We start from the raw sequence: 27,611 nt of genomic DNA, 5'->3' as shown, positions 1-27,611 counted from the left end.
TTTTTAAAGATTTTATTTACTTATTCATGAGAGACACACAGAGAGACAGGGACACAGGCAGAGGGAGAAGCAGGCTCCCTGCGGGGAACCTGATGCAGGACTCGATCCCAGGACCTCAGGATCACAACCTGAGCCAAAGGCAAATAAATGCTCAACCAGTGAGCCACCCAGGCGTCCCCGATCTAGTTAATTAATTGTCATAGCCGCCCTCTGAGGGGAGTATTATTGCCCCATTTTATGATTACTGGGGATGCAAGCAGAGAAGGGAGATGACCAGCAGAAGGCCCACAGGCTAAGGGGCAGAGCTCCTCCTGGCTGCATTTCTCTGCTGGACGTGGCCCCCTGCTTGGCTAGCTCCGGAGTCCAGGAGCAGGTCCCCAGAAGGGCCCACAGCAGGGCAGCGTGGTGCCTCAGGGCCAGAGTCAGCCACTCCCAGAAGGAAGGGCAGGTGGGGGGAATCTGTGCTGAGCATCCCCCCTTCCCCGCTTCTGCTTCCTCTCTGGAATCTGAAGTTACCGTTTCTCCCACCTCAGAGGAGAGGGGTCATGAGCCCATCACTCTGGAGCTGGAGGGGATGGGGCCCTCGTGCAGGAGTATTTGCATGTTAGGAAAGGAGGGAAGGTGGGGTCAAGAGAGGGGGACAGTTTTGTGCCTCTGTACCTTTGTCCTCTCTAGGATGCTCCTCCTTAACTCCTCCACCCCAGGGGCTGCCCCCCCTTCAGCCTCTCCTCAGCCTCCTCCTTTGAACCCCAGGCTGAGCTCTTTCCTTTAAGTTTACCTCAATCTGGTTTTTTGTTTTTGTTTTTGTTTTTAGATTTTATTTGTTTGTTTAGAGAGGTGGGGAGAGGGGCAGAGGGAGAAAGGGAATCTCCAGCAGACTCCCCCTGCGTGTGGAGCCCTACACAGGACTGGATCCCACAACTCTGAGATCACAACCTGAGCCAAAACCAAGAGTAGGTCCCTCAATTGACCGAGCCACCCCAGGTGCCCTGACCTCACTGTTTTATAGTTTGGGGATACGTTTCTTATTTGTTGACCCAGACTCTATGCCTGTTTTGACCAAGGGTGAGGAACCGTCAGCACTGCCTTGTACCCAACAGACTTGGGTCTTGAGTTATTTCTGCCACTTATTAACTGGCACTTATTAACTCTAATCATAAGCAAATACATCACCCACCTTGTCCTCAGTTTTCTCATCAGTAAGATGGGACAATAGACTGGGCGGATTTTCAGGTCTGTTGCAGCTCTAAAGACAATGTGTTCAGGAGTCGTGCCGGAAGGTTTTTGAAAAGAGAACTGGGGATTTTGACTGCGCATCGCTGCTGTCACGTGATGATCGCGACCCTTTGGAGATTTTATTGACACTAACTTATACAAATGCTGCCAATCCTGGGACATTTGGGACACTATACGTTCTCTCCTGCGTGGGTTTTGGCTGTCTCAGGGGTTTCTATATAGCCACTCTGGCTTCTCGCTTATTACAAGGGGATAAAATCTTGAGTTACAAATAGAGCCAACAAAACAAAATAAAAATACATGAAAAGGCAGCCTCTTTTGATTCTCCTGGAGGAATTCTTAATTTCCCGGAATGGCATAGCTGGTCAAGTGACATAAACCTCACATTAACAGACGTCAAATCCAGGGGGGCTGGGAGTCGAAGAGCATCATGGAACCAATGGTTACTTTCCTGTGGTGCTTCGCTTGTGCCATCTAATAGTGACTTGGTGGGACGCCCAGGTGGCTCAGTGGTTGAGCATCTGCCTTTGGCTCAGAGCGTGACCCCGGGGTCCTGGGATCGAGTCCCGCATCAGGCTCCCTGCGTGGAGCCTGCTTCTCCCTCTGCCTGTGTCTCTGCCTCTCTCTGTGTGTCTCTCATGAATAAATAAATTTAAAAAAATAATAGTGACTTGGTGATGAGCTAATTATACATCGATCCATTAGGTGTTAGAGCCTTAACCGGTAGGGTTACTTGAGCAGAGCCAACTGGGTGAGGCAACCCTTACGTTGTAGCGTGATCTTGTTTCCTAAGAAAGAAGCCTCGTTCCTTCCGAGCGGTGAATCGGGCGTCTGTCAGCTGGTCAGGCCACAGCTCAGGGGAGGCCGGGCTGGGGATAGTCCAGCCCGCTCGAGAAGGCCAGCAGGCCCAGAGCCAGGGGTTGTGGGTGCCACGGTGGCCCTGGGGCTGCCGGCGGCTCACCCCCCCTCTGCTCTCCCAGGTCATCCACTGCAGCGGCTACCTGAAGATTAGGCAATATATGCTGGACATGTCCCTGTACGACTCGTGCTACCAGATTGTGGGGCTGGTGGCCGTGGGCCAGTCGCTGCCGCCCAGTGCCATCACAGAAATCAAGCTGCACAGTAACATGTTCATGTTCAGGGCCAGCCTCGACCTGAAGCTGATATTCCTGGATTCCAGGTGAGTTGGGCACCTGCTGCTCCTACGGATGGTGGCAACGGGCCTGAAAGCTACACAGTGGAGACAAAATGTGGCGAGGGATAAGTCACAGAATGCGAGTTAGAAAGGGATTCAGTGGACCAGATCATGAATTGCAAGGATTGTCACCGGCTTTAGGACTCGCAAGTGACCAGCTTCTCCAGGGACTTGCTTTATATTTTTACTTCTATCTCCAACATCTCACTGGAGTGGGAGCCGGTAATACATGTCGTGGACACAAGTTAGCCTTTTCTGAAGCCCCACGAGGTCGGGACTCTGTCTTGTATCTCCGTCACGTAGGTGGGACCATGAAAATTTTAAAATCGGAGTAGTGTGGGTTGTGGGGGGGCTGTCGACGCAGGCTGGTGGGAGGCCATCGGAGCCACCAGGGCTGAGGCTGCGAGCAGACAGGTGGCCTTCCCGGGGGAAAGCTGGGACCACGAGCTCGAAAGGTGCCCCATCGGGGCCCGGCCTGGGAGGGCACCCCCTGACCTGGCTGGAAGGGAGGGTGAAGACACAGCAGCCACTGAACCGTCTCTCTCAACTGTCCTTTCCCCTCACACTTGGGGATGCCTGCCAGTCAGAGGGAATGAGGCAGCAGCACTGACTGGTTGTGTCACTAGGCCTGTCACAGGCCCAAGCCCGCCGCACAGGGGAGGTGTGTGCTGGAGCAGCCGGGCCTCCCCAGGGCTTCTGGGGCTTCTGCGGGCTTCCATTCTCTCATCTGTTTAAAAAAAAAAAAAAAGTGAACCCTGTCCTGCCCACTCGGCTCCCCACAGGCTGTTAGGGAAGATGAAATTTGATAATAGACATTAAGCATTTGTAAAAGTAAAAAAGCCTGATATACCTCCAAGGTGAGCCACTTGCCTATTAGCCCCTTGGAGTCCCCAGTTATATGGGAGGAATAAATGTTCAGAGACCCCGAGCTTTCTGGGAAAAAGGAGATCTCATTCTTTCTCTCTCTCTCTCTCTCTCTCTATATATATACACACACACACACACACACACACATATATAGGTATGTGTGTATGTATATATATTTACATAAAAAAGAAATATGTAAATATAAATATATATAATTTTGCTAAGATTTATATTTTTCCCCAACATTTTTTATTGTGGTAAAATACACATGACATAAAATTGGTCATTTTAACCCATTATGGGGGGAAAAAAAACGTATCTCGTCAAGGGCAAGAGGCATAGACACGAATTAGCCTAGTTCATCGTTAGCACACCTCCGAGCCTCAGAACCACTCGAAGGCAGAGAAATGACAGAGGTTGCTGTTGTAGCCCAGGAACTCCAAGCGAAGAGTACACATAACTCTTTGGGGCAAGGAGACCAGGACCTTTGGGCTGGTCCGACGCTGACAAGTGCTGTTTGCCTGCAGCAGAGACGGGCACCTGCCAGGAGAGGGGCCCGGCTGGGTGGGCCGCCTGGGGGTGACGGAAGTGACAGCCAGGCGGTGGGAAGGCGTTCTTTCTGGATTCAGGAGCCACTTCTAAAAGCTGAATTGAAAGGAATTCCAGCTGCGCAAATTCATTATTTTAGACACTTGGGAGGATACGACTGGGGTCTCCCGTGTTATGTCTGTCTCCTAGTTTTCTTTTGACGACTCAAGGAGAATTCGCCTCTGAGGCTCAGTGAATTCTCTAGAAGAGGAAAGAGGGAGATGGCCCCGGAGAAGAGATCTCAGGTCTTCTCACATCACTCGATGCACACGGCTTTGAATCGCGAAGGACAAACCGAGGGCTTTGCAGAAGAGGACATCCGAGGTTAGCTTACAGGCCAGACTGTGTCTGGAGGGAGCCCCAGGCAGGGGCTTTCGAGAACACCAGCTTTCCTCCACTTCTGGGTGAGGGTCGTACCCAGGGCTGCACCCCTGAGGTGAGTAGGAAAGAAAGACAATGATCTTGAGAAGAGCCCGGGCTCTGCAGAAGTCCCCTGTGTTCTATCAGCTAAGTGCCAGAGGCTTCTAGCAAAGCTTCAGAACTCCAGTCATCTAGGAGATGCTTCGAATGAGCTGGAGAATTCTTCACTCTTGCTCTGGTCTCTAGTCTGCTGCAGCTCCGTCTTTGATAGGCCTCTGGGCTGGGGGACAGGGGGCTGACCCAGGACCCAGAGGTCGGCGGAATGGCCCGGCGGGGTGGGAGATGTCGGCTCCCACATCCAAACCTCAGAAGCCACAGTGAGGGGTTGGCTTGAAGCCCAGCAGCCATAGAGTCACAGGGGCCTGGGGGGTGGACCTGGGCGGGGGGTGGCCGCTTGGCCCCCCACCCCGTGTAATCCCAGACACAACTGAACTCAGCATAACCTGAAATTTGGTTCATCGGGGTTTTGTGGTATTTCACTTTGAAACTGTAGCTGGTGCTTTTGCTAAGGATGGGTGAACCCAGCCATGTTTGGGGTTTGGCAAATCCCTCTGACAGGTCTTCAGACACTGGAGGTTTGGAAAAAACCAGGAGGGCTTGCTGCCAGACCCTTCTCTTTCCCTTTAATTTTTAAAACCAGCGTGTACTTTGATGAGAAACTTAATACATGTGTTTCTGATTCATTTACACGTTCGGGGCCGTTGTTCTGTAACTCTACTTCCAAAGGGTCTGGGAAGCCTCTTTCATCCCCACACCGTAGAGATGCCTGGTTTTCTTTGGGGGGGAGAAGCCAGATCTCAGCTTTCCTGCCACACAGTTAGACTCTAATGGGGTCTGAAGTTCTAGGTGGCCTTTAGACAAGTCCCCCGAGCCCTGAGAGGCTGTGGCAAGTTCCCTCTCCACCTACCTCCAGCCTCATCTCCTTCCCGCCCCGGAGGAACACCATGGAAATGTGTACACCAAATAGTGAGCGATTCCAGGGAAATATGAAGCTCTCGGAGATTTATGACCCGAAGCCGGCACAGAACTCAACAGAAAGGGGAGCGGGTTACGGAATGAAATGAGGTCAAGTTTCCCCGTTTAATTTACAGCCAACATTTCGAAATCAAACCAACAGGACCCCCAGTCCCGGACGTCCTCAGACCCTAGCTCTGCTCCCCGCTCCAGGACTGACTTCTCACCAGGGCCTCCCTTCCTTTGCAATACCTTCTTGTCCTCTTTCAACTGTTCTTGAATATCTGTCACCAAGACGTTTCGGCCACCTCCTCCAAGGGCACCGCTCCCCACTCAGTTGCCCAAGGCCTTGGGATATGACACCATTGCCACATGCCATTTTCAACTCTGGATGGAGTGATCCAAACGCCAGTGATGATGTGGTCTTGGACCTTGAGAGCCACTTTTCTTCAAAGAGCTGACGTGGGAATTCAACATTCCTGGGACTTGATGAGAACAGAGAGGTGGTAATGGCAGGAAAGCACCGGGAACATGCTGCCCTTTCGCCAGCAGATGTACCTTGTTTTCGGGTGTTGATATACTATCTTCTGGGGCCTGCACAAGAGTCCCCCGCTGATGTGAGGCTTGCATGTCTCCAGCTAGTCTGTGAATGCCACCGTCCAACCAGAGCATCCTGAGACCACTGTGCCAGTCAGCCGTGTCCCGTGTGGGGTGTACTGGCCCGCACACACAGTAGCTGGGATGTGGACACCACCCAGGTGGCCAGAAAAAAAGTGATATCTCCATAGAATAGACTATTACCCAGACATAAAAATGAATGACATCCTGTCACACGCTACAACATGGGCCAATCTTGAAAACATGATGCCAGGTGAAAGAAGCCAGACACAAAAGGATATAGACCAAATCATTTCACTCCTACGAGATATCTAGAATAAAAAGATTCATAGAGATAGAAGCTGGGGGCGGGGGGGCATGGGGAGCTCTGGAGATGGAAGTGAGCTGGTCACACAACATTGTGGATGTAGTCATTGCCACTAAATGTAGACTTAAAAATGATTAAAATGGCAAAAGTTTCTGTTATGCACATTTTACCACAATAATAAAAAAAAATGGTTCCCACTGGACTGTCACCCAAAAGCCCCCTGGAGAGTGGTTCTTTCTCCCAATAGCAGCATCAAAGTGCACTCGTAAGCGCCCCCACATAAGCTTCACCCAGAAAAAGGAAAGCATTTTAAGCCATCCCAAAGGCTCTTCTCACCAGTCGTTTCAGAAGAACATTCCCGCTCATGAATAGTGCTACATCCTGTACTGGGCTAGAGTTCAAAGACTCTCTTCTTGTAAAAAAGATCATTCTCCCTTTCCAAAACCAACATCACCCCCCACCCTGAGCCTTTTAGCACTTGATTAGTTGGCAAAACCAATATTAGTTTAAATGAAAGGCGATCTGCAGAGCAGTGTAACACACCGAGCCACTGTCCGCCCCCAGGGTGACCGAGCTGACCGGGTATGAGCCGCAGGACCTGATCGAGAAGACCCTCTACCATCACGTGCACGGCTGCGATGTGTTCCACCTCCGCTACGCGCACCACCTCCGTGAGTACCCCTCACCTGCTCACCCGCGCCGGGCTGTGGTACGCCTGGAGCGGGAAGGCGGCCTTGCTTGGTGCAATAGTCGCCCATTGTGCACACACAAATTTTAAAGCACACTCCATCCACCCCTGACTAAAGCACAGTCAGTTCGCACACATCCAACCTCACCTTCCAGTGGAACCCTGGCAGGTGTGGGATGGTGCACAAGTCGCTGGATTCGAGGTGGTGGATTTAGAACCTACTTCTTTGTGACGTCTGCACGCCGGTTGCAAGTAAGGGCGATCAGCAAAAGAAGCAACAGGTACAGAGCCCTTGCTACTGTCAGGCACTGATTTAAGTGATTAAATACGTTGCCAACCCAGTGAGGGAGGTTCTCGTGTTCATATCCTCCTTTTACCATGGAGGAGGAGCTGAGGTTCAGAGAGGTAAAGCCAGTTCAGAGAAGTTGGCAGAGCCTGGAGCTGAACCCGGCGGCAGCCGGCCTCTGACCACTGCCCACCACCTGGTTGGCAAGCTCAGGGAAGACCACAGTTCCCCGGGTGGGAGAAGTCAGCATGGAAAGGATGAATAATCAGTATTCGATTTGCTAATGCAGACAGTTTGGTGACCATCTGGATGGGGTTGGGGCTGGGGGTTGGGTCTAGCCACTGAAATGTTTGAAGAAGTGACACTTTTCTTCTAGAATCCAACTTGAGGCAGCAAATAATTGGCATGAAGGGGAGCACCTCATCCTCTCACGGTCCAGCCCTCCATGCCAATGGCCGGCTCAGGGGTGCTGATTAATGGGGTGCAGATGGCTGGTGGAGCAGCCCAGATTGCATGTCCCCCATTCTTGCTTTGCTTTGTGTTGACTAAGGGGGGCGTTAGAAGACAAGTTGCTGGTTTGGAGCTGAGGGTGGGCAGCAGGGTCCAAGGACTGCTCACTCTGTGGTCACCTTGTTGGCCTGGCCAGTCAGTGTCGACTGGGACCCTAGGGTGTCACTGGGCAGACAGACAGCTTTTTCCTGCTCCCTTTTGATTCACAACAGCGAGGATAGGGCGCTGTGCACGGACAGACTCGGAGTTGTGAGCAGCCTTTATATTTTTGGTGTTTAAATAACTGAATTGCGATACAAACGTCCCTGTGGTTCTTGAAAGCAGCTTGGTCAGGAAGCAACTGCCCACTGTTTGGATGGGATCTGTAGGTCGGCCTCGCTCATACGGGAGCTGGAAAACAGGGCATGAAGTGTTGATTACAGAATTAGTTATTGGGGAGACTTGCAGGGCAGCTGGTAAGCGGGGAGTGTGTGCTCTGGAGTAACGAGAGTGGTCGGGAGATGAAGAGGCGTCTGCTCTGAGGCTGGGGAGCAGCCCCATCACCACAGAACCATCCAGAAAGGAGGACAGGCATGAGGGCCCACACCTCCACACCCCTGGGAGGGCCCTGGGAGAGACATTCCCTGCCGGTGGAGAAGGCAGGTGGCTGCTCTGAAAGCCTCCGCCCTGCGGGTCCCCAGTCCCTTCCATGGAGGCCAGAGCCCATCAGGAGCCCTGATATCCAGCAAGGGAGTTGAAAGCAAACCCCCAAATTACCTGAGTTGCTCCTCCAAGTGGGGCCTCACTGGGGGACATGAGGCCTCTAAGCAAATGAAAACTTTAGGAATTAAAAGGCTTCGTTTTAAATCCCATTTCTTATCTCCTGCACTATCTGGCTGACAGAGGGGAGCAGGGATTTTTTTGTTTTTTGTTTTTTGTTTTTCCCAGGAGAAGTAAATACACTTTGTGTTTTGGAAATGTAAAGAAGGCCACAGGGATGACCAGTGCGAGGCTCCTGTGTCTCCGACACAGACCGGATGCTTTTCAGGTATCCATGCTGGCCTTTTACCCATATCCCAGATGAGCAGCTGAGCTGCAGGGAGCAGAGACCTGTAGGGGGGCAGGGGCCGAGGTAGACAGGACATGAGTCCAGGCCTGTTTGGCTCCCAAGCCTTGAGCGGTTTCTACCACAAGATGGCTCTTAGACGGGGAGACGTGGCCTGTCTTTGCTCCATCAGGAGCTCCAATCTTCCCAAGCTCGCCTGGCTTTTTTTTTTTTTTTTAACAGATTTTATTTATTTATTTATTCATGAGAGACACAGGGAGAGAGGCAGAGACAGAGGCAGAGGGAGACGCAGGCTCCATGCAGGGAGCCTGACGTGGGACTCATCCCGGGACTCCAGGATCACGCCCTGAGCCCTGAGCCGAAGGCAGCCACCCAGGCACTTGCCTGGCTTTTGAAGGGATTTATTTGAGAGATTTTCTGCCATTTGCATGATAAATCCACCTTACCTCCCTTGGAATTTGGTATTTCTAGACCTTTCGATTCCCCAAGGGAACCCTGAAAGGGAAGGAACACAGGGGCTTCCAGGAGACACCCAAAAAAGACAGAGCATTTAGAAACCAGAGAGAGAGCATGGTTTTGCTTTGTTTATCCAAATGGGCTAGAATTGGTAAATCAAAGACAATTTAAAAAAGCAATATGACACTGATTGCTACTGTGCAGTGGCCTTCACGACGGTGGAGAAACTACCACAGGGACAGGAGGCAGAGGGCATATCCCCATCCGGCTGCGGGGGGATGGCCTTGGATCCCCCATGAGCCTGTCCCAGACCCCTCTCTGCCAGCCTTTCCAGATACAAACCAGAGGAGTGTTGGCAGCGAGAAACAGCCAAGGCTCTTACCCACAAATAGGGTTAGGAATTAGTCTTCCAGAGCTCACACCTTGGCTCCAGGATTGGAACCATCTTTGGCCACCCCCCTCAGGGAAGCCATTATTTTCTCCTCCAAAGCTGGGACTCTCAGATGATGAAGAAAGGGGAGACATTCGACAAGCGGAGCGTGGTTTTTGGAAGCCAGGTCCTTATTGGTGTGGAGCTTGGGCAATTTTGAAACCCCTGTGTCGTGAGGCACTGAGGCTCCACTCTCTTTCGCAGCCACAGAACTGGTGCCAGAGGGGGCATTTCCAGAAGCCGACCCTGAACCTGGGGTTCACGTACACTGGTTTATCAGGACAGCAACCGAAACAGGGTTAGGGGAGAGAGAACTAAGCCATAGAGAGGAAGGAGCCTTAAGAGAGGCTTGTGTGACTGGGACTCAGTCATGGCGCCCAGGGAGTGAGCTGAGGTATTTATACTCCTGCTCCTGCCCGGCATTGGCTGAAGGCTGCTCTCAGGGGTGTTAATCTCCATCAGAATGGGCTCTGCCAGAGAAAGGCCTCAGGAGAGAGATGGGCCCCTTGCCGAGTGCACTCTGTGGTGAGGGGAGGGATGTGAGGAGGCATCCATGAGAGCGAAGGTCCAAGGGCCTGTGTCTCCTTGGCCTCCTCTCCTTGGTCTTCAGGTGTTGTGAAGGTGTTCTTCATCCAGCCCTCCCTCCTCCAGCTGCTCCTCACCTCCCAGCCCAGTTGGTCATCTTGACCACACAGGCATTGGTCTCCTCTGTCTGAGGGGCCCTGTTGGTCAGTTGGGGTGTTGTCCATACCCACGCTCCTGCCCTGTGGGGGCTGGGGGAACCCAAGTCACCCACTCTTTCACTCCTGCAGATGTCAGCTGCTGTCGATCTGCTGTTCTGGTTCCTGGGCAATGTTTTCACCTCACGCTCTTCAGATCCTCGTGGGGACCCTATTGGTCTGCTTGGGCCGCCATAACAAAATACCACAGGCTTAGGGGTTCAAACAACAAAAATTCGTTTTCTCATAGTTCTGAAGCCTTCGCTCTGAGATGAAGGTGTCTGCAGGGCTGCTGTCTCCTGAGGCCACTGTCCTTGTCTTGTGGATGAGCATCTTGCTCTTGGGTGCTCATGTGACCATCCCTCTGTCCTCATCTCCTTTTATTATAAGGATGCCAGTCATATTGGATTAGGGTTCCCCCATTCCTTAATTTTATTTTCATTACTTCTTGAAAGATCCTATCTCCAAATACAGTGACATTCTGAGGTACTGAGGGACAGGACTTCAACATAGGAATTTGGGTGGAACGCCATTCAGCCTGTGACAGGGACTTTCTTTCAGAGCTCTGTGGCCTTACCCAATAGTAGGCCCAGCTGGACAGGCCGGCTTGGGGAGGACGGGTGAGAAGTCTGAGAAGGCAGGATGCGTTATTTGGAAATGTGACTTTTCAGTCACATCACGTGGTGCTTCAGCAGCTGACGGCAGGGCTCAGGGGCCTGGCCCAAGCCTCCTGCCCTTGAGGCTTCCTCCAGGTTCCAGATCCGCGCACTGGCCCCTGCCAACCTGGGACCCAACCCTTCAATCCCATCACAGCTGGAGCTGGCCTGATGGTTGTCCCAGGAGGGCAGCATGTGGGGCAGCCTCTGCCACTTTCCTCGCATCCCCCACAACCGAATGTGGTTGGAGGTGGCCAGGACTGTGGTGACCCTCAGGACCCCAAGGCCATGGAGGGGGTTCTGGCCTCCTCTTGTAGGAGACATACAGACATCAACAGTCTTCGCAGTCGATGAGGTCACTGAGCACAGAAAACATCTGCCAACACCCAGGGAGGTCACTGTCCGATTTTCCAAGGCCAAATTTTCTCCATGCTGGCGTCCAAAACCCAGGAATCCCTGGAGATGGGGCAAAGGGCTGTGCCAGCAGCAGAGTTGGACACAAGGTAGTGGTGGCTCTGGAGGACCACAGTCAGCCAAATGGTTTTCACACATTGTTCAAAATATTATCTTAACCCAGAGCAGGGATCCACAGGGTCCAAAGAAAGCACAGCCCCTAAAGAAAGAGAATTCAACACCTTCCAGAAAGTCAGCTTCATAAAGAGAAGCTCGGCTGGGCAGTGCAGTCTTGGGGGAGCACCGGTTTCCCGAGGTCGGCGAGACAGGGCTGGCATGGCCCTGGCACCTCGGCCTCTGTGTCCCTGTGGACCTGGGCCTTCCCAGATGAGTTCTGCAAGTCAAAGTGTGCCAGGACTTTCGCCAGAAGCTTCTGTAAGGAAAATGAACAGGGATCCTTTAGAGAATGTATCCAACCCTCCCACCCTGTTCCCCGCCCACCGTCTTGTGGTGGCCGAAGGAAGGTCCCAGCAGCTCTGCTGAGTGTGGGCCCCCAGGCATGACAGTCACATGGCCTCGGGGAAATGGGGACCACAAGCTGGGATCTGCATCTGCTGTGTCCCTCCTCTCTTTATCAAGCATCTGAGGGACTCTCTCTTGCATGTAGGGGAGCCAGTAGAGGTCTTCTCTTCAACTACAGATCCTGGGGGCTGGCAGGGGGTGATACACAGCTTGGAAAGGGATTGATATCCGTGAACTTGATGTTTTCTGTTAAGGGATGCTGGGCACTTCTCTTGTGGACACAGGAGTTTGGAAGCCTCATGATGTCCACAAGGCTCTCGGTCCAAGATGGTCGGAGAATTTCACCTACCTCTCTAGTTAGGCCTCTCCACAGAGTGGGCCCAGCCCAGAGCACGGAGAACACAGGCCAGGCCCAACTGTCAAAACATTTCAATATCACAGAAAGGCTTCAAAGCCTGAATATGTGCTCTGCAGATTTGAAGCAGTAACTGTTGCAACAGAATTATAGGACAGCGGGTAGACACCCATAGGGACCACACCCTAAATGGTGCACAAGTCACAAACCCAGGGACACCTGGGTGGCTCAGTGGTTGAGCGTCTGCCTTTGGCCAGCCCGTGATCCCGGGGTCCTGGGATCGAGTCCCACATCTGGCTCCCCGCAGGGAGCCTGCTTCTCCCTCTGCCTGTGTCTCTGCCTCTCTCTGTGTGTCTCTCATGAATAAATAAATAAAATCTTAAAAAAAAAAAAGAGTCAAAACCCAAATGGGGCCAGGCATGTAACATGTATGGATGGGCAACTGTAGGGCAGTAGCGGGTGGGAGAGCCTGTGGCTAACGTGACCATCCGAAGGCACGCTGCCACCAACAGAGCCCATCCGTGAGCATATGTGGTACACGGGCTGCCAGTGTGCAAATGCTCCGTAGCATGGCTGTGGGACAGGGGACAAAGGTCTTAAAATGCAAGATAGACTTGAAAGGAGTTTCCAGGCTACTGTGGGGATTACACTTCAGGTGACCCTCTGCTGCAGGACTTGCTTGCCTCTGGACTGGAAACGGATGACCAAGTTTAATGGATACTCAGATCCCTTGTAGACGCTGTTCTCCAAGCAGAGTGTGGGGGTAGAGGAGTCTGTCTTGCAAGTGAAGGTGTTCGCCTTAAGGGAGAACCACAAGCGATGGAGCAGGAAATGATCCTAAAAAGCACAGCGTGATCGACACGGTGTCCTGATCCCTGGAAGCAGTTCTGGGCACACAGATGCGTAGACTGTATCTTCTAAAGGGGAGCTGGATGGGTCAGGCTCGGCCCATGCCACAGTGTGGCCCTTGGGGACATTCTCCCTGAAGCTACTGCTTTCTTCCTGGTGCTTTCCATGTGGTCCAGCCAACAAAGTGCCTTGGTGTAGAGCAGGGCGCTGTGCTGGCAACGTGCAAGCTCCTAGAGGAGGAGCATGGGGATCGCGCTCACCCGTTTTCCTGTGGAGGCTGGTTTTCTTTCCTGGGGCCACCCTCACAAAATCCTACAAACTAGGTGGCTTACAACAACGGAAATGTGCGCTCTCACTGTTCTGAAGACCAGAAGTCCAAAATGAAGGGGTCGCCCAGTGCTCTCTCTGGGGGCGCTGAGGAGGATCCTTCATGCCTCCTCCAGCCTCTGCTGGCCTGGTCCCATCGCTCCAGTCTCCGCCTCGGCTGCTCCCTGTGTGTGTCTTCTCCTCTTCTATCTCGTATGGGGACGTTTGTTCAAGGTAGGGCCCATCCTATTCCAGGACGATCTCATCTTGAGGTCCTTGACTTAATTCCACCTGCCGAGACTCCTTTCCCAAATATGGTCACGTTCATAGGTTCCAGGGATCAGGACATGGAACTTGGGGAGGGGGCACTATTCAATCACGGTAGGCGTTTTTGGTGTCCTTTTCAGCTCTTTTTCTTTCTTTCTTTCTTTCTTTCTTTCTTTCTTTCTTTCTTTCTTTCTTTCTTTTTTAAGATTTTATTTATTTATTCATGAGACACACACACACACACACACACACACACACACACACACACAGAGGCAGAGATATAGGCAGAGGGAGAAGCAGGCTTCCTGTGGGGAGCCTGATGTGGGACTTGATCCCAAGACTCCAGGATCACTCCCTGAGCCAAAGGCAGATGCTCAATGGCTGAGCCACCCAGGTGTCCCCTTTTCAGCTCTTAAAACTCAAAACTGAGATACATGTTGTCTTCTGGGCCAAGGGTTACTGTCCTGTCAGAGGCTGATAGATGCGGTTGTGCCTTCAAGAGGAATTCTGGAGGAGCCAGGCAGGCCACCTGTTTTTCTGGATAGCAGATTCATGCAACCAGAATTTCCTCCCCAAGGTGGCCACGGTTTTCCACGGCCTTGGAAAACCGTGACCACTGGCTCCCATCTCAGCATGGGCCACCCTGATTTCACAAACATCTTAGACCTCAATGTTGGAGACACTGTGGCCTGGAAGTGCCAGGGCCAAGGCCTCTGCTCCCAGGGCTTATGGCTGGGGACATCTCCAGCCTGCCCCGTCCATCTCCAGCCTGCCCTGTCCATCGCCACCAAGCAGGGCCTTATCTTATAGCCCCCACCCTGGGATCATTTCAGGCAGCTAATTAAGAACGACAGCCTGGAGGGGGAGCTAGAGCAAACCAAGGAATGTTATGACTAAGCGTCTAGGATTTTGACTTGAATTGATACGTGGACTATCACCATGGGTCACAGAGAAGAAAAAAAAAGTCTGTGTCTGTGTTTGTTTGGTCTCCGTATCTAAGCCCCATCACAGCAGAGTCGGGGAGGGTCAGAAATGATAAAAATCTCCACAACTTCTGCCGTTGGAATCCTAATATAAAATATTTGGGATCAGCTGGCTTTATTATATCCAGCTTAGATGATTATGGGTAGATTTTAGAAATGTGGGAAGAAATAAGGAAAGTATGGGGGGGCCTGAGTGGCTCAGTGGGTTAAACATCCCACTCTTGATTTCGGTTCAGGTCATGACCTCAGGGTAGTGAGATCGAGCCCTGCGTTGGGCTCCATGCTCAGCACAGTCTACTTGAGATTCTCTCTCCCTCTGTCCCATCCCCGCCGCATGCGTGCACCTGCACTCTGGCTCTTTCTCTCAAATAAGTAAGTCTTAAAAAAAGAAGAAGAAGAAGAAAGAAGAAAGAAGAAGAAGAAAGAAGAAAGAAGAAGGAAACTATGAATTACAAGATAGGGTAAAGGGAAAGGACAGGGTCTTATTTTTTTTTTTTTTAAGATTTTATTTATTTATTCTTGAGAGATAGAAGGAGAGACAGAGCCAGAGACACAGGCAGAGGGAGAAGCAGGCTCCATGTACTGGGAGCCCGACGTGGGATTCGATCCCGGGTCTCCAGGATCGCGCCCTGGGCCAAAGGCAGGCGCCACACCGCTGCGCCACCCAGGGATCCCCAGGACAGGGTCTTATTGCCAGGGTGCTACGGGTACCACTCGGGACAGATTTCAAAATTAAGGAGCTTCATAAGCACTTATGTTGAAGAAGTAGTGGCCACTTGGGAAATCCACATAGGGGACTCTCGTTGGATCTTATTGCCTTTCTTTTGGGGCCAAAAGCAAATTTGCTGAGTCTCCCCTAACCTTCCTTCCACATGTAGCTACAGAGAACCTTCTGGAGGCTGTTATCTCTCCTCCCCCAGGGGTCACTCTGAGAAAAGGGAGTCAGAACACCCGGCCTGGGGCCTCAGCTGTGCCCTCAGGATTTGTTGGTCCCATTTTCTGGGTGATGCCTACCCGCCATGGTTGTAGTGGGGGGTGAAATGAGGCAATGCATGCAAACATGAGCTGGAAATCGAAATTGTGGATTTTGCTGTTAAAAAAAATAAACCCCAAGAGGAGCAACGGTGTGAAGACAGCTCTTTCCTATACCCCTGTCTGCCCTCCTCACCATGGGATCTCCGCCCTGCCAAGGGGGTCCACGCAGGTGCACCCGCCAAGCCTGGGGAGAAGGGAGTTTGTGTCTGCACTGTCCCCGAGAGCCCTGCCCCTCGTCTGGGTGCAAGGGCGGTTGTGTGGCCACGTAAGGGGCCTGGGGCCTGATCCGTGTTGCATTTCCACTTCCTGACCCTCATACAAACTACCTACTTACCATGAGAAAAATAATTGCTCACTTTTATTACGAAATGCATACCTTCCTTGGAAATGTAGAAAACCAAGAAAAGCTGAGAAGAAGAAAATGAAACCTGTCATTTGACCAGTTTCATAATGTGAGTTAATATATATCGAGTCCTTGCTGCGTGTCTGCACCACCCTTCTAAAACTTTGCACAGATTATCTAGTCTCACAGCAGCCGGGCGAGGTAGAAAGTACTATTAGCCCCTTGTTCTAAATGGGGAAACTGAGGCACAGGGCTTAGTAACTTGTTCAAGATCACGCAGCGGAGGTGTATAAATATTTATGTGCATGTGTGTGCACTTTTTCCTACCTGTACTCTACGCATTTTGGGATTTTTTTTGTTTGTTTTTAATGAGACATACTCGACATATAACATTATATTAGTTTTGGGTGTACAACATAATGATCTGACATTTGTGTGCATTGCTACGTGATCACCACAGTAAGTCTAGCTCACATCCTTCATGGTAAAATAGTTATAAATTTCTTTTCAAATTGTCTCAAGAGTTTTTAAGGTCTGTTCCCTTAGCAACTTTCAGTATACAATACGGTGTCATTAACTGAAGTCCCCATGGTGGACATTACATCCCTGGGACTTATTTATTCATTTTTAAGATTTTAATCATTTGAGAGAATGTGTGTACATAAGTGGGAGGAGGGGCAGAGGGAGAGGGAGAAGCAGACTCCCCGCTGAGCATGCAGCCCGACGCGGGGCTCGATCCCAGGATCCTGAGATCATGACCTGAGCCAAAGTCAGATGTTTAACTGACGGAACCACCCAAGTGCCCCTCCAGGACTTGTTTATTTTATAACTAGAAGTTTGTACCTCTTGACCCCTTTCACCCATTTCACCCGCCTGCCACTCCTCACCTTTCGCAACCACCAGTCTGTTCTCTGTATCTGTGAGCTTTTTTTCTAGATTGCACGTGTGAGGTGACATGGTATTTGTCTTTGACCTATTTCTCTTAGCATAATGCCCTCGGGGTTCATCCATGTTGTAGCATATGGCAAGATTTCCTTCTGTTTTATGGCTGAACAATATTCCTCACAATTTTCTTAATCCATTCATCCATGGACACTTAGGGTGCTTTCATTCCTTGGCTTTTGTAAATAATGCTGCAATAAACACGTGGGCACAGGTATCTTTTCGAGTTAGCGTTTTTGTTTCCTTCAGAGAAATTACCCAAAAGTGATATTTCTGGATCTCCTAAAAAAAAAAAAAAAAAAAAAAAAAAAGGAATCTCCTTACTGTTTTTTTTCCATAAAGGCTGCACCAGTTTACATTTCTACTGATAGGGCACAGGGGTTCCTTTTTCCCTACATCCTTGCCAACACTTATTCCTTGTTTTTTGTTTTGTTTTTTTCTTTTTTTAAAGATTTTATTTATTTATTCATGAGAGATACAGAGAGACAGACATAGGCGGAGACAGAAGCAGGCTCTCTCTGCAGGGAGCCCGATGTGGGACTTGATCCTGGATTCCAGGATCACGCCCTGAGCCAAAGGCAGAGGCTCAACCCCTGAGCCACCCAGGTGTCCCTGTTTTGTTTTTTTCTTATAACGGTCATTCTAACAGATGTGAGGTGATACCTCATGTGATTCTGATCTGCATTTCCCTGGTGATTAGTGATGTTATGATCTGGATCGTATACCTGTTGGCCATCTGTGTGTGTCTTCTTTGGGAAAATGTCAATTCAGACCCTCTGCCCATTTTTTAGTTGGGCTCTTTTACTTATTTATCTATTTTTCGCTACTGAGTTGGAAGAGTCCTTTGTATATTTTGGATATTGACCCATGAGCAATCAATCTCCAATGATTTGGAGATATTTCCTCTATGCAGTAGGTTGTCTTTTCGTGTTGTTGATGGCTTCCTTTGCTGTGCAGAAGGTTTTTATTGTGATGTAATATCACTTGTTATTTTTGCTTTTCATCTTTTAAGCAACTTTGGGGGCTCCATACAAATTTTAGGATTGTTCTGTTGTTGTTGTTGTTTTCGAAGGATGGTACTGGAATTTTTTTTTTAATTTTTTATTTATTTATGATAGTCACACACAGAGAGAAAGAGAGGCAGAGACACAGGCAGAGGGATAAGCAGGCTCCATGCACCGGGAGCCCGACGTGGGATTCGATCCCGGGTCTCCAGGATCGCGCCCTGGGCCAAAGGCAGGCGCCAAACCGCTGCGCCACCCCAGGGATCCCGGTACTGGAATTTTGATAGGGCTTGCATTACATCTGTAGATTGCTCTGGGTAGTATGGACATTTTATATTAATTCTTCCACTCTGTGAGCATGGGATACCTTTGCATTAATTCGTGTCTCCTTCAGTTTATTTCATGAAGGTCTTGTAGTTTTTAGAGTATAAGGTCTTTTACCTCCTCAGTTAAATTTATTCCTAGGTACTTTATTCTTTTCTTGATGTGATTTATAAATGGGATTGTTTTCTTAATTTCTCTTTCTCATAGTTCATTATTAATGTGTAGAAACTCAACAGATTTTTGTATATTGATTTTGTCTCCTACAACTTTACTCAATTCATTTATTTAGTTCTAAGAGTTTTTCGATGGAGTCTTTAGGGTTCTCTCTATATAATGGGTCATTGGCAAATAGGAGCAATTTTACTTCTTCCGTTACAAGTGGGTTGCCTTTTATTTCTCTTTCTTGCCTAAGTGCTCTGGCTGGGAGCATATAGGATTCCATATTCGATAAAAGTGGCAAGAGTGGGCTTCCCTGACTTGTTCCTGATCCGAGAGGAAAAGCTTTCCACTTTGCCCTGTTGAGTGTGGCTTTAGCTGCGAACTTGTCGTAAATGGCCTTTATTATGTACAGTGGGCATGTATATCCCCACTTTGTTGAGAGGTTTTTTTTTCTTTTATCATAAATGAGTGTTGAATTTTGTCAAATGCTTTTTCTGCATCTATTTTTATCCTTCACCTTCTTCGTGTGGCATATCCTATCGATTTGCAAATGTTGAACCATCCTTGCATCCTGGAGAAAAATCCCATTTGATCTTGGTGTGTGATCCTTTTAATGTACTGCTGAATTCGGTTAATATTCTGTTGAGGGTTTTTGCATCTGTGTTCATCGGAGATATTGGCCTGTAATTTCCCTTTTCTTGTGGTATCCTTGTCTGGTTTTGATATCAGGGCATACTGGCCTCAGAAATGTGTTTGGAAGTGTTCCCTCCTCCTCTGACTTTTCCGAAGAGTTTGAAAGGGATTGGTATTAATTCCTCTTTAAACATTTGGTGGAACTCACCAGTGAAGCCATCTGGTCCTGGACTTTTGTTTGTTGGGAGGTTTTGGATCACAGATTCAATCTCCTTACTAGTAATCAGTCCTGTTCATATTTTCTGTTTCTTCATCATTCAGTCTTCATAGGTTGTGTGTCTGTAGCAAATTATCTGTTTCCTCTAAGTTGTTTGATTTGTTGGCATATAATTGTTCATAGTAATCTCATATGATCTCTGCATTTCTGTGGTCCTGAATGTGTCTTTTTTCCACTTATCATTATATCATACACGTTCCCCATAATACTACAAATTCTTATTATTCATTATTTCAATAGCTGCATAGTACACCAAAATTTATGTACCGTCTTCCCTAATTCTTGCACAGCTAAGTGTCTCCGACCTTTCCCCCCCCTGAATTATAAGCAGAAGAATGCTTATAACAGGGTCAGTTGTTGGAAGTGAAGTCAGTGTGTCAGTGGGTATGAGCTGTCACACTGCTTCCCAGAAGGACCATACCAATTCATGCTTCTATCAGCACGTGACAATGCCCCCCACCATAGATTAGTTGACATCGCCTGTTGACATTTCATTATTTTCTTTGGGATGCATTTGACATAGTATAAAACTCAACACTTTAACCATTTTCAGAGGTTTTTGGTATATTTACAATGTCATGCAACTATCACCTTTACTGAATTCCAGAACATTTTCTTCATCGCAAGAAGATCCCTAGTACCCATCAGTTGCCACTCCAGCTCCTGTCGACCACTAAGCTGCTTTTGGTCTCTCTATAGATGTGCCTATTCTGGACATTTCACATAAATAGAACCATACTATATTTGTTTCTTTTTAAATGTCTGCTGATTTAACAGATGGTATCTAGCTTTGTGGTAAGCAAATACATTGAGCATTTGTTTATCATTTATATATTTATTCTTTGGTGAATTGTTTGTTCAAGTTCTTTTGCCGTATTACTTTTAGGACCTTAATGTTTTTATTGATCTGTTTGAACTCTTTATATATTAAGGCTAATAACTCTTTGGCTATCACATTTGCAATAATATTCTTCTGCACCAAAATATTTTACTGCAGGTATTAAAGTGGATGATAAAGAGGCACCCTTAATATGAAAAGAAGTCACAAAAGACATTGGAGAGCCGCAGGAGGGTTTGGGTGGGCAGATGGTGAGGGGGCTCTGCCTAATGGCACAAGATGAGGGCTGAATTTCTTGGTGATCCCCCCTAAGGGGTTGTCTGTGAGCAGCCCCCAGGGAGTTCCTTCAGCACCAACTAGTTCAGGCACAGATTTGGCCACCTCCCCAAATCCCTGTTCAGGTGGCTGCTAGTTAGGGTCCTGGGGCCAGCCCTGCTTTGAGAAGCAGGAATGACCTGGGTATCAAGGGATGCCTTTCAGATTTGTGCTGGCCTCCCCCTTCCCTGGCCTTCCCCTCCAGTCTGTGCCCTCCAGGCCCTAAGGGAAATCAGTACAGAGGCTTTGGGAGTGAGTGTGGCTCAGCAGTCTGGAGCATGCAGCCATGCATGGAAGATGGGCCCATAGGCCCGGTGTTCAGAAACTAGCCAAGCAGAGGTGATTCCTACAATGCAACGTAGGAAGTTAACAGGCCCGAGGAAAAGTGGGGCTAATGGGAAGAAAATATAAAAGGCCACAGAACAGCAGTCTCACTGTGAATACACACATGTTCTGGAGAGTAGCAAATATCAACAATAATTTGACACTTGGTTGAATGTACTTATTATTTTGTTTAAAGAACTACATCACCCCCTGCCCCTGCTGCCTATTAAGGGTTCTGGGGATTAAGGGTGTGGGGGGATTATAACATAATCGTGGCATTTTTGGAAACTGAAAAGCAGAACCAATTTTATCACTCTGCCAGGTGCAAAATGTCGTATGGGGACTAATTGTTTCTCCCAATGAAATCAGTGACTATTAAATTTGACAGGGGAGGGGACAGATTGCTCCCCGGACCCCTCGAGATTGTAGGCAAAAATCTTGCGCGCGCGTGTGTGTGCATGTGCAAGTATGCACCTTCCAGTGGAGAAAGCTCATCCCTTTGTCATGTTCTCAGAGGGTCCTTGACCCCAAAACGGTCCATAACCGGGGGCTGTAGGTTATCAGTGGGGAGGCAGTGTCCCCAAAGCAGGGCCTGCTAATTGTCCCTCGGGATTCATGTCGCCTTGTGTTTGCAGTGCTGGTGAAGGGCCAGGTCACCACCAAGTACTACCGGCTGCTGTCCAAGCTGGGCGGCTGGGTGTGGGTGCAGAGCTATGCCACCATCGTTCACAACAGCCGCTCGTCCCGGCCGCACTGCATCGTGAGTGTCAATTATGTCCTCACGTAAGTCAGACGTATTTGTTTCCTTGCTCTCCCCTCCTCCCCTGACCCTCATCAACCCATTCCCACAAGTGCCATCTCTCTCTCTCTCTCTCTCTCTCTCTCTCTCTCTCTTTCTGAAACTGTTCATTTGTCTCCTGTTTTGTTTTTATTCGAACAACCTGTTCGTTTGGGAAGGCCCAAACTATTCCTGTTCTCAGCACTGAGAACCAGGCGCCAGGCAGTGGTGGCAACACCAGAAAGGGAGCCCTGCCCCAGGCACAGCTGAAGATCAGATCACAGAGACCAGCGGAGGGGTGTGGGTGGGCAGGGGGCAGCGAGAAGATGCTCGCCCCCCCACCCCACATCTTGCGTAGGATGCGCAGGCGGTGTCCCTCCCAGACCGGGAATATGAATCTATGCTCTTGGCGCCCCCAAACATCAGGGTCATCTTGCATGCTCCTGCCATTTGGAACAGGAGATCCGTTGCATTCCCCACCACCCCCCTCCGTCTTTCCATACAGCCTGTTGCAAGTGGTATCAATGTCTGGCCCCTTTAGGGTCCCAGAAGGTCAAGTTCAGTTGCAAATACTTTTAAGACCATTAGGCACAAGAGGACACGCATCTCCCTGGGACCCTATATTACTGTGGGCTCACCACGGCTGCTGTATGTTAAATCTCCTGCACCCAGCTCTGGCCCTGAACCTGATACCCTTGCAGCTCCCAGCCCCACCTCGGACAAGGTCCTTGCAGATGCTCTAATGCAGTAAGGATTGAGGCGCTCGGTTCTTTCATAGAATGATTGCCAGGTCTCTGGTTTCTTGGTTTGGTTTTGGTTTTTTAGAAGTAGAGTGTGATCTTAGCAAAACTGTAAGAGAGGAAGAATTTTAGCCCCTGAATGATTCTTCCTCAGCTTCCTCAGACAGGTGTGGGCTGGAACTTTGGGCCACTCCCCCCACAATGAACCTGACCCTGCCAAGTTGGCTCTTCGGGCAGAAACTGGCACCTGTTGTGGAAATGGGCGAGGCTGGGAGCCAGGCTCCTGGACCCTTGAGGGTTCCCCACCCACGCCTCCCTAAGTGCTAACTAGAGAAGCAGCTGAGCCCCAAACCCTCAGATTGACAAGTGGTGCTTCTGCCCTTGCCTTTTGCCTGGACACACTTCCTAGTGGCCCATGATGTCTCTGGGACCTGTTTGGGGCCTACAGGATTGGAGGGGCTACAGTGCCCTCCTGCTATTCCTGCCGGATAACACGGACCCCCCTCAGCATTGCCCGGGGCCGCAGGGGGCTGTTATAATGAGGGTGGGCTGCCCTTTCCTGAAGTCCTGTCCCATCCAACCTCAGCGAACCGACGCGCTGGAGCTCTGTGGATGAACTCGCTCAGGGGGTGGTGCCAGGGACACTGCTCTCACCTGGCAGCCCACTGGACGTGACCTGTCCTGCTCTTGCATCTCAGGGATATTGAATACAAGGAGTTGCAGTTGTCCCTGGACCAGGCATCGACGTCCAAGTCCCAGGACTCCTGGAGGACTGCCTTGTCTACCTCACAAGAAACTAGGAAATTAGCGAAGCCCAAAAATACAAAGATGAAGACAAAGCTGAGAACAAACCCTTACCCCCCACAGGTAACACGCCCGATGGGCTGGGGCAGGGCACAGCTGACATCTGGCCTGGGAGTGGGGGCTCAGGACACCCGGCCTGTAAAGGAGTGCCTGAGCCTCCGATTGCACAGCAGGTCTCCAGGTCTGGAAGCTTCACTGTGGCGTGCAGCAAAGTCCCTTGGGGGATGTCCTGCCCACGTGTGCACACGCGCACACACGCACACACATGCAGCAGAGACGCAGCCGGGAGGCCCATAAAGCTAACATCTGGGAGGACTCATCAGGTCTAGACTAAAAAGACTAAATCGGGAAGGCCCATCGGCTTGCTCAAATGTGGCCCAGAGCACAGTGCTTCCATAGCATTTATATTTTTAATGCAAACCTTCCTTTTTTTTTTTTTAAGTAGTTTGTAACCTCTCAGAAATAGAAAGTGCCGGTGTGCATCTGGTATGTTGTCGGCGTGGGCTGGGGAGATCTCCTTCTACCCAGGGGGTGGGGCGCCCTGGTACCGTTTGCTCTGCACCTGTCCCTGCCGGGACCTCACCTCGGGGGCCGGGGCCGGTCCAGCCCAGGGATGCGGTTGAGCCCTACAGGGTGGGGTCTGGCGAGGCCCGAGGGCGGTTCCTCACTGGCCCCTTCATCCGTCTTCTTTGCCATCCAGCAATACAGCTCGTTCCAAATGGACAAACTGGAATGCAGCCAGCTGGCAAACTGGAGAGCCAGCCCCCCGGCGACCGGCCCGGCACCCCCAGAACAGCAGCTCCATTCAGAAAGCAGCGACCTTTTGTACGCCCCGTCCTATAGCCTGCCCTTCTCCTACCATTATGGACACTTCCCTCTGGACTCTCACGTCTTCAGCAGCAAAAAGCCAATGTTGCCGGCCAAATTCGGGCAGCCCCAAGGATCCCCGTGTGAGGTGGCACGCTTTTTCCTGAGCACGCTGCCAGCCGGTGGTGAATGCCAGTGGCATTATGCCAACCCCCTAGTGCCTAGCAGCCCGTCTCCAGCTAAAAACCTTTCTGAGCCGCCAGTGAACAGTGCTCGGCACGGCCTGGTGCCAAACTACGAAGGTAGGTCATGTTTGCACGAGGGGAGAGGGCGGGACCGTGAACAGTGGCGGTGGGTGGCGGATGGAAAAAAGATCCTCACACTTGGGGCAGACTTTTCCTTTTTCTGCTCATAAGTAGGACTTGCTGTGCTTTCCTGCTCTCAATGGGAGTAGCTTCACGAGAGGGAGAAAAGCAGGGTGACCGCGTCCGGGTGCCTCTCGTGGCACTAGTGACAGTGGAAAGGGCAGAGGAAACTGGGTGTGCAGCCCCCCCCCCCACACTCCATAAAAACCCTGGCCTTGTTTGCTCCCTGAGAGGGAGGCAAAGTGATTTTCAAAACCAGCTCCCATGCACTGCGAATGCTCCAGCTGCATTTACTTTACAAGATTACTTTCCACTCCGCCCAGAAAACGACGATGGGACGCCGTTGGTTTTCTTCCCATGCCAGTTTTCAAAGTGTGGAAAACAGTGGTGGAAATTCATGAGCTCAAAGACAGAAATGCCACTCGCCAACCCAGGGCAAAGATCATGAACACTCTAGGACTCAGTTTCTTCGTCTCTAAAATGGGCTCCCAAGCCATGTGCTATGCCTACCCAACGCTTGGCACACAGTAGGTGCCTGCCCAGCACTGTTGGTTCAGCAACAGAGAAAGAGAGAGAGAGAGAGAGAGAGAGAGGGAGGGATGGCCGCTCCACCAGCTCTTGCTGATGGCAGACAAGCAAACGTCCTCTGTGGATGTGTCACCAGCTCCCTCAGGCCCAGACAGACTCCTGTCTGCTCGCTGGACCAGTCCCAGGCAGAGGGGAGGTGGGGGTTGAGGGTTAGCCGGGAGACGTGTACTGCTTTTTCATGCAGATCTAACCACTGCTCAGAGCGTAGATCAAGATGGTGCAAATTTCCTGCAGTGGCCACTGCATTTTGGGGGAAATGTTACATGCCCAGAAAAGAACCACCTGCTGAAAGAGGAGAGCTCTCTGGAGCTCCCCTCCTTGCCCACTCTAACTTTCCCTCTTTTTTTTTTTTTCCAAAGATTTTATTTATTCATGAGAGAGAGAGAGAGCGAGAGCGAGAGAGGAGACAGAGAGGCAGGGACACAGGCAGAGGGAGAAGCAGGCTCCATGCAGGGAGCCCGATGTGGGACTCAATCCCAGGACTCCAGGATCAGGCCCTGGGCCGAAGGCAGGTGCTAAACTGCTGAGCTCCCCGGAGATCCCTAACTTTCTCTCTTTGGAGGCAGGTCGGGTTCTGTTCCTCCTCGGGCTGCTTGGGGAAATCTCTCGCTTGGACTCTGTCCTTACAAGCCTGAGACACATAGACTGGGAGAAAGCTCACCGTCCTGGAGATTACTAGGACATGGGTTTTGAAAAGTAACCAGCTTAGGAAAGAACACACCAGTACGAGGGCAGTGCAGCCCTCCCTGCCTTTGGGCCTGGGCCAGTCCTCAGAGCCAGCAGTTTCTCGGACTTGGTGAGAGCGCCATCAGTGGATCGGGTTGTGGTCCCTCAAAAAAAACAAGGAAGGTTTTTCCCGGGACCACAACACAGACAAAGCTCAGCATTCTGATCACAGCTGAGCCTATTACCCACTTGAGATTGACCTGAAAGAACTCTTCCTTTGTGTGTGGAAGTTGGTCAATGATACAACTAACACACAGGATTACATATATATTATATATATATATAATATATATAAAATAATACTATTTTTTTTAAGCCACCATGTTGGGCAGCCTGGGTGGCTCAGCGGTTTAGCGCCGCCTTCAGGGATCGAGTCCCATGTCCAGCTCCCTGCGTGGAGCCTCTGCTTGTGTCTCTGCCCCCCGGCCCCCGTGTGTCTCATGAATAAATAAAATCTTAAAAAAAAAACTTTAAAAAACCCCACCATGTTGAAAGCGAAAGAGGTTAATAACCACCTCATTTGTCATACACTTGATAAAAAAAAAAAAAGAAAAAGGACCAAACGTGCTAATTTGGGGCAATTTGTGATCTACTTCCTAGTCTTTTGTGATGTTAAAGGAAGACAAAGGTTGTCTTAAGGCAAACAAAAGACAAAAGATAGGGAGCTAATGATTGCAGGTATCTAATTAGTTAGGGTGGCTCTAACTTTAGTTAATTTGGCATTAAAAGGAGCAGGGGTGGGATCCCTGGGTGGCGCAGCGGTTTGGCGCCTGCCTTTGGCCCAGGGCGCGATCCTGGAGACCCGGGATCGAATCCCACATCATGCTCCCGGTGCATGGAGCCTGCTTCTCCCTCCGCCTGTGTCTCTGCCTCTCTCTCTCTCTGTGACTATCATAAATAAATAAAAATTAAAAAAAAAAAATAAAAATAAAAGGAGCAGGGGTGATTACCACCCCATGGGGGAAAAAAATGCAAAAGACCCAGGGTTGGTTGACTAGGACCACCTATGCCTCAGGCAGTGGAAGCTTCTAGAGCAGCGCTGTCCAATGTGATGGCCAGCAGCCAGGTGCTTTTTTTTTTTTCTGGTAAGATTTTATTTGTTCATGCGAGACCCAGAGGGAAAGACAGGGACACAGATGGAGGGGGAGCCCGATGCGCCCCGCAGTCGGCCGTCGCCCTGGTTCCACCTGCTGCTCGCGCTCCGCTGCGACCTCGGGGGCACCGTGGGGTCGGCCGCGGGGTGGGCGCTGCCGGGGCCGGGTGGGCGCTGCCGGGGGCCGGACGGGTGCTGCGGGGGGCCGGGTGGGTGCTGCCGGAGGCAGGGTGGGCGCTGCCGGGGGCCGGGTGGGCGCTCCGGGAGGGCCGGGGGGGCGCTGCCGGGGGCCGGACGGATGCTCCGGGGGGGCCGGGTGGGTGCTGCCGGGGGCAGGGTGGGCGCTGCGGGGGGGCCGGGTGGGAGCTCCGGGGGGGCAGGGTGGGCGCTGCTCGGGGCCGGGTGGGCGCTCCGGGGGGGCCGGGTGGGTGCTGCCGGGGGCAGGGTGGGCGCTCCGGGGGGGCCGGGTGGGCACTGCCGGGGGCAGGGTGGGCGCTGCTCGGGGCCGGGTGGGCGCTCCGGGGGGCCGGGTGGGCGCTGCCGGGGGGGCTGGGTGGGCGCTCCGGGGGCCGGACGGGTGCTGCCGGGGGCCGGGTGGGTGCTGCTCGGGGCCGGGTGGGCGCTGCCAGGGGCCGGGGGGGGCGCTGCCGGGGGCCGGGTGGGCGCTCCGGGGGGGCTGGGTGGGCGCTGCTGGGGGCCGGGTGGGGCGCTCCGGGGGCTGCGTGGGCGCTGCTTGGGGCCGGGGGGCGCTGCCGGGGGCCGGGTGGGCGCTCTGGGGGGGCTGGGGGGGCGCTGCCGGGGGACCGGGTGGGCGCTGCTTGGGGCCAGGTGGGCGCTGCTTGGGACCGGGTGGGCGCTGCTTGGGG

The 27,611-nt window shown here is 51.2% G+C and overlaps 1 protein-coding gene across 1 annotated transcript in view; it reads left to right on the top strand.

Annotated features, from left to right (window-relative positions):
* The window catches only part of SIM2 (SIM bHLH transcription factor 2), a 55,130-nt gene that overhangs the window by 24,917 nt on the left and 2,602 nt on the right, over window positions 1-27,611 (top strand). Inside the window, exons 6-10 of the mRNA XM_072740742.1 lie at window positions 2,217-2,416; window positions 6,750-6,856; window positions 21,480-21,627; window positions 23,061-23,229; window positions 23,867-24,275. Of these exons, the coding sequence (XP_072596843.1) occupies window positions 2,217-2,416; window positions 6,750-6,856; window positions 21,480-21,627; window positions 23,061-23,229; window positions 23,867-24,275 (1,033 nt within the window). The remainder of the gene's footprint in view (window positions 1-2,216; window positions 2,417-6,749; window positions 6,857-21,479; window positions 21,628-23,060; window positions 23,230-23,866; window positions 24,276-27,611) is intronic.

Source organism: Vulpes vulpes, chromosome 15 (assembly GCF_048418805.1).
Source record: "Vulpes vulpes isolate BD-2025 chromosome 15, VulVul3, whole genome shotgun sequence".
Lineage (NCBI taxonomy): Eukaryota > Metazoa > Chordata > Mammalia > Carnivora > Canidae > Vulpes > Vulpes vulpes.
Note: the sequence above shows the minus strand (reverse complement) of the source record. Positions and strands in the feature narration are given on the sequence as shown.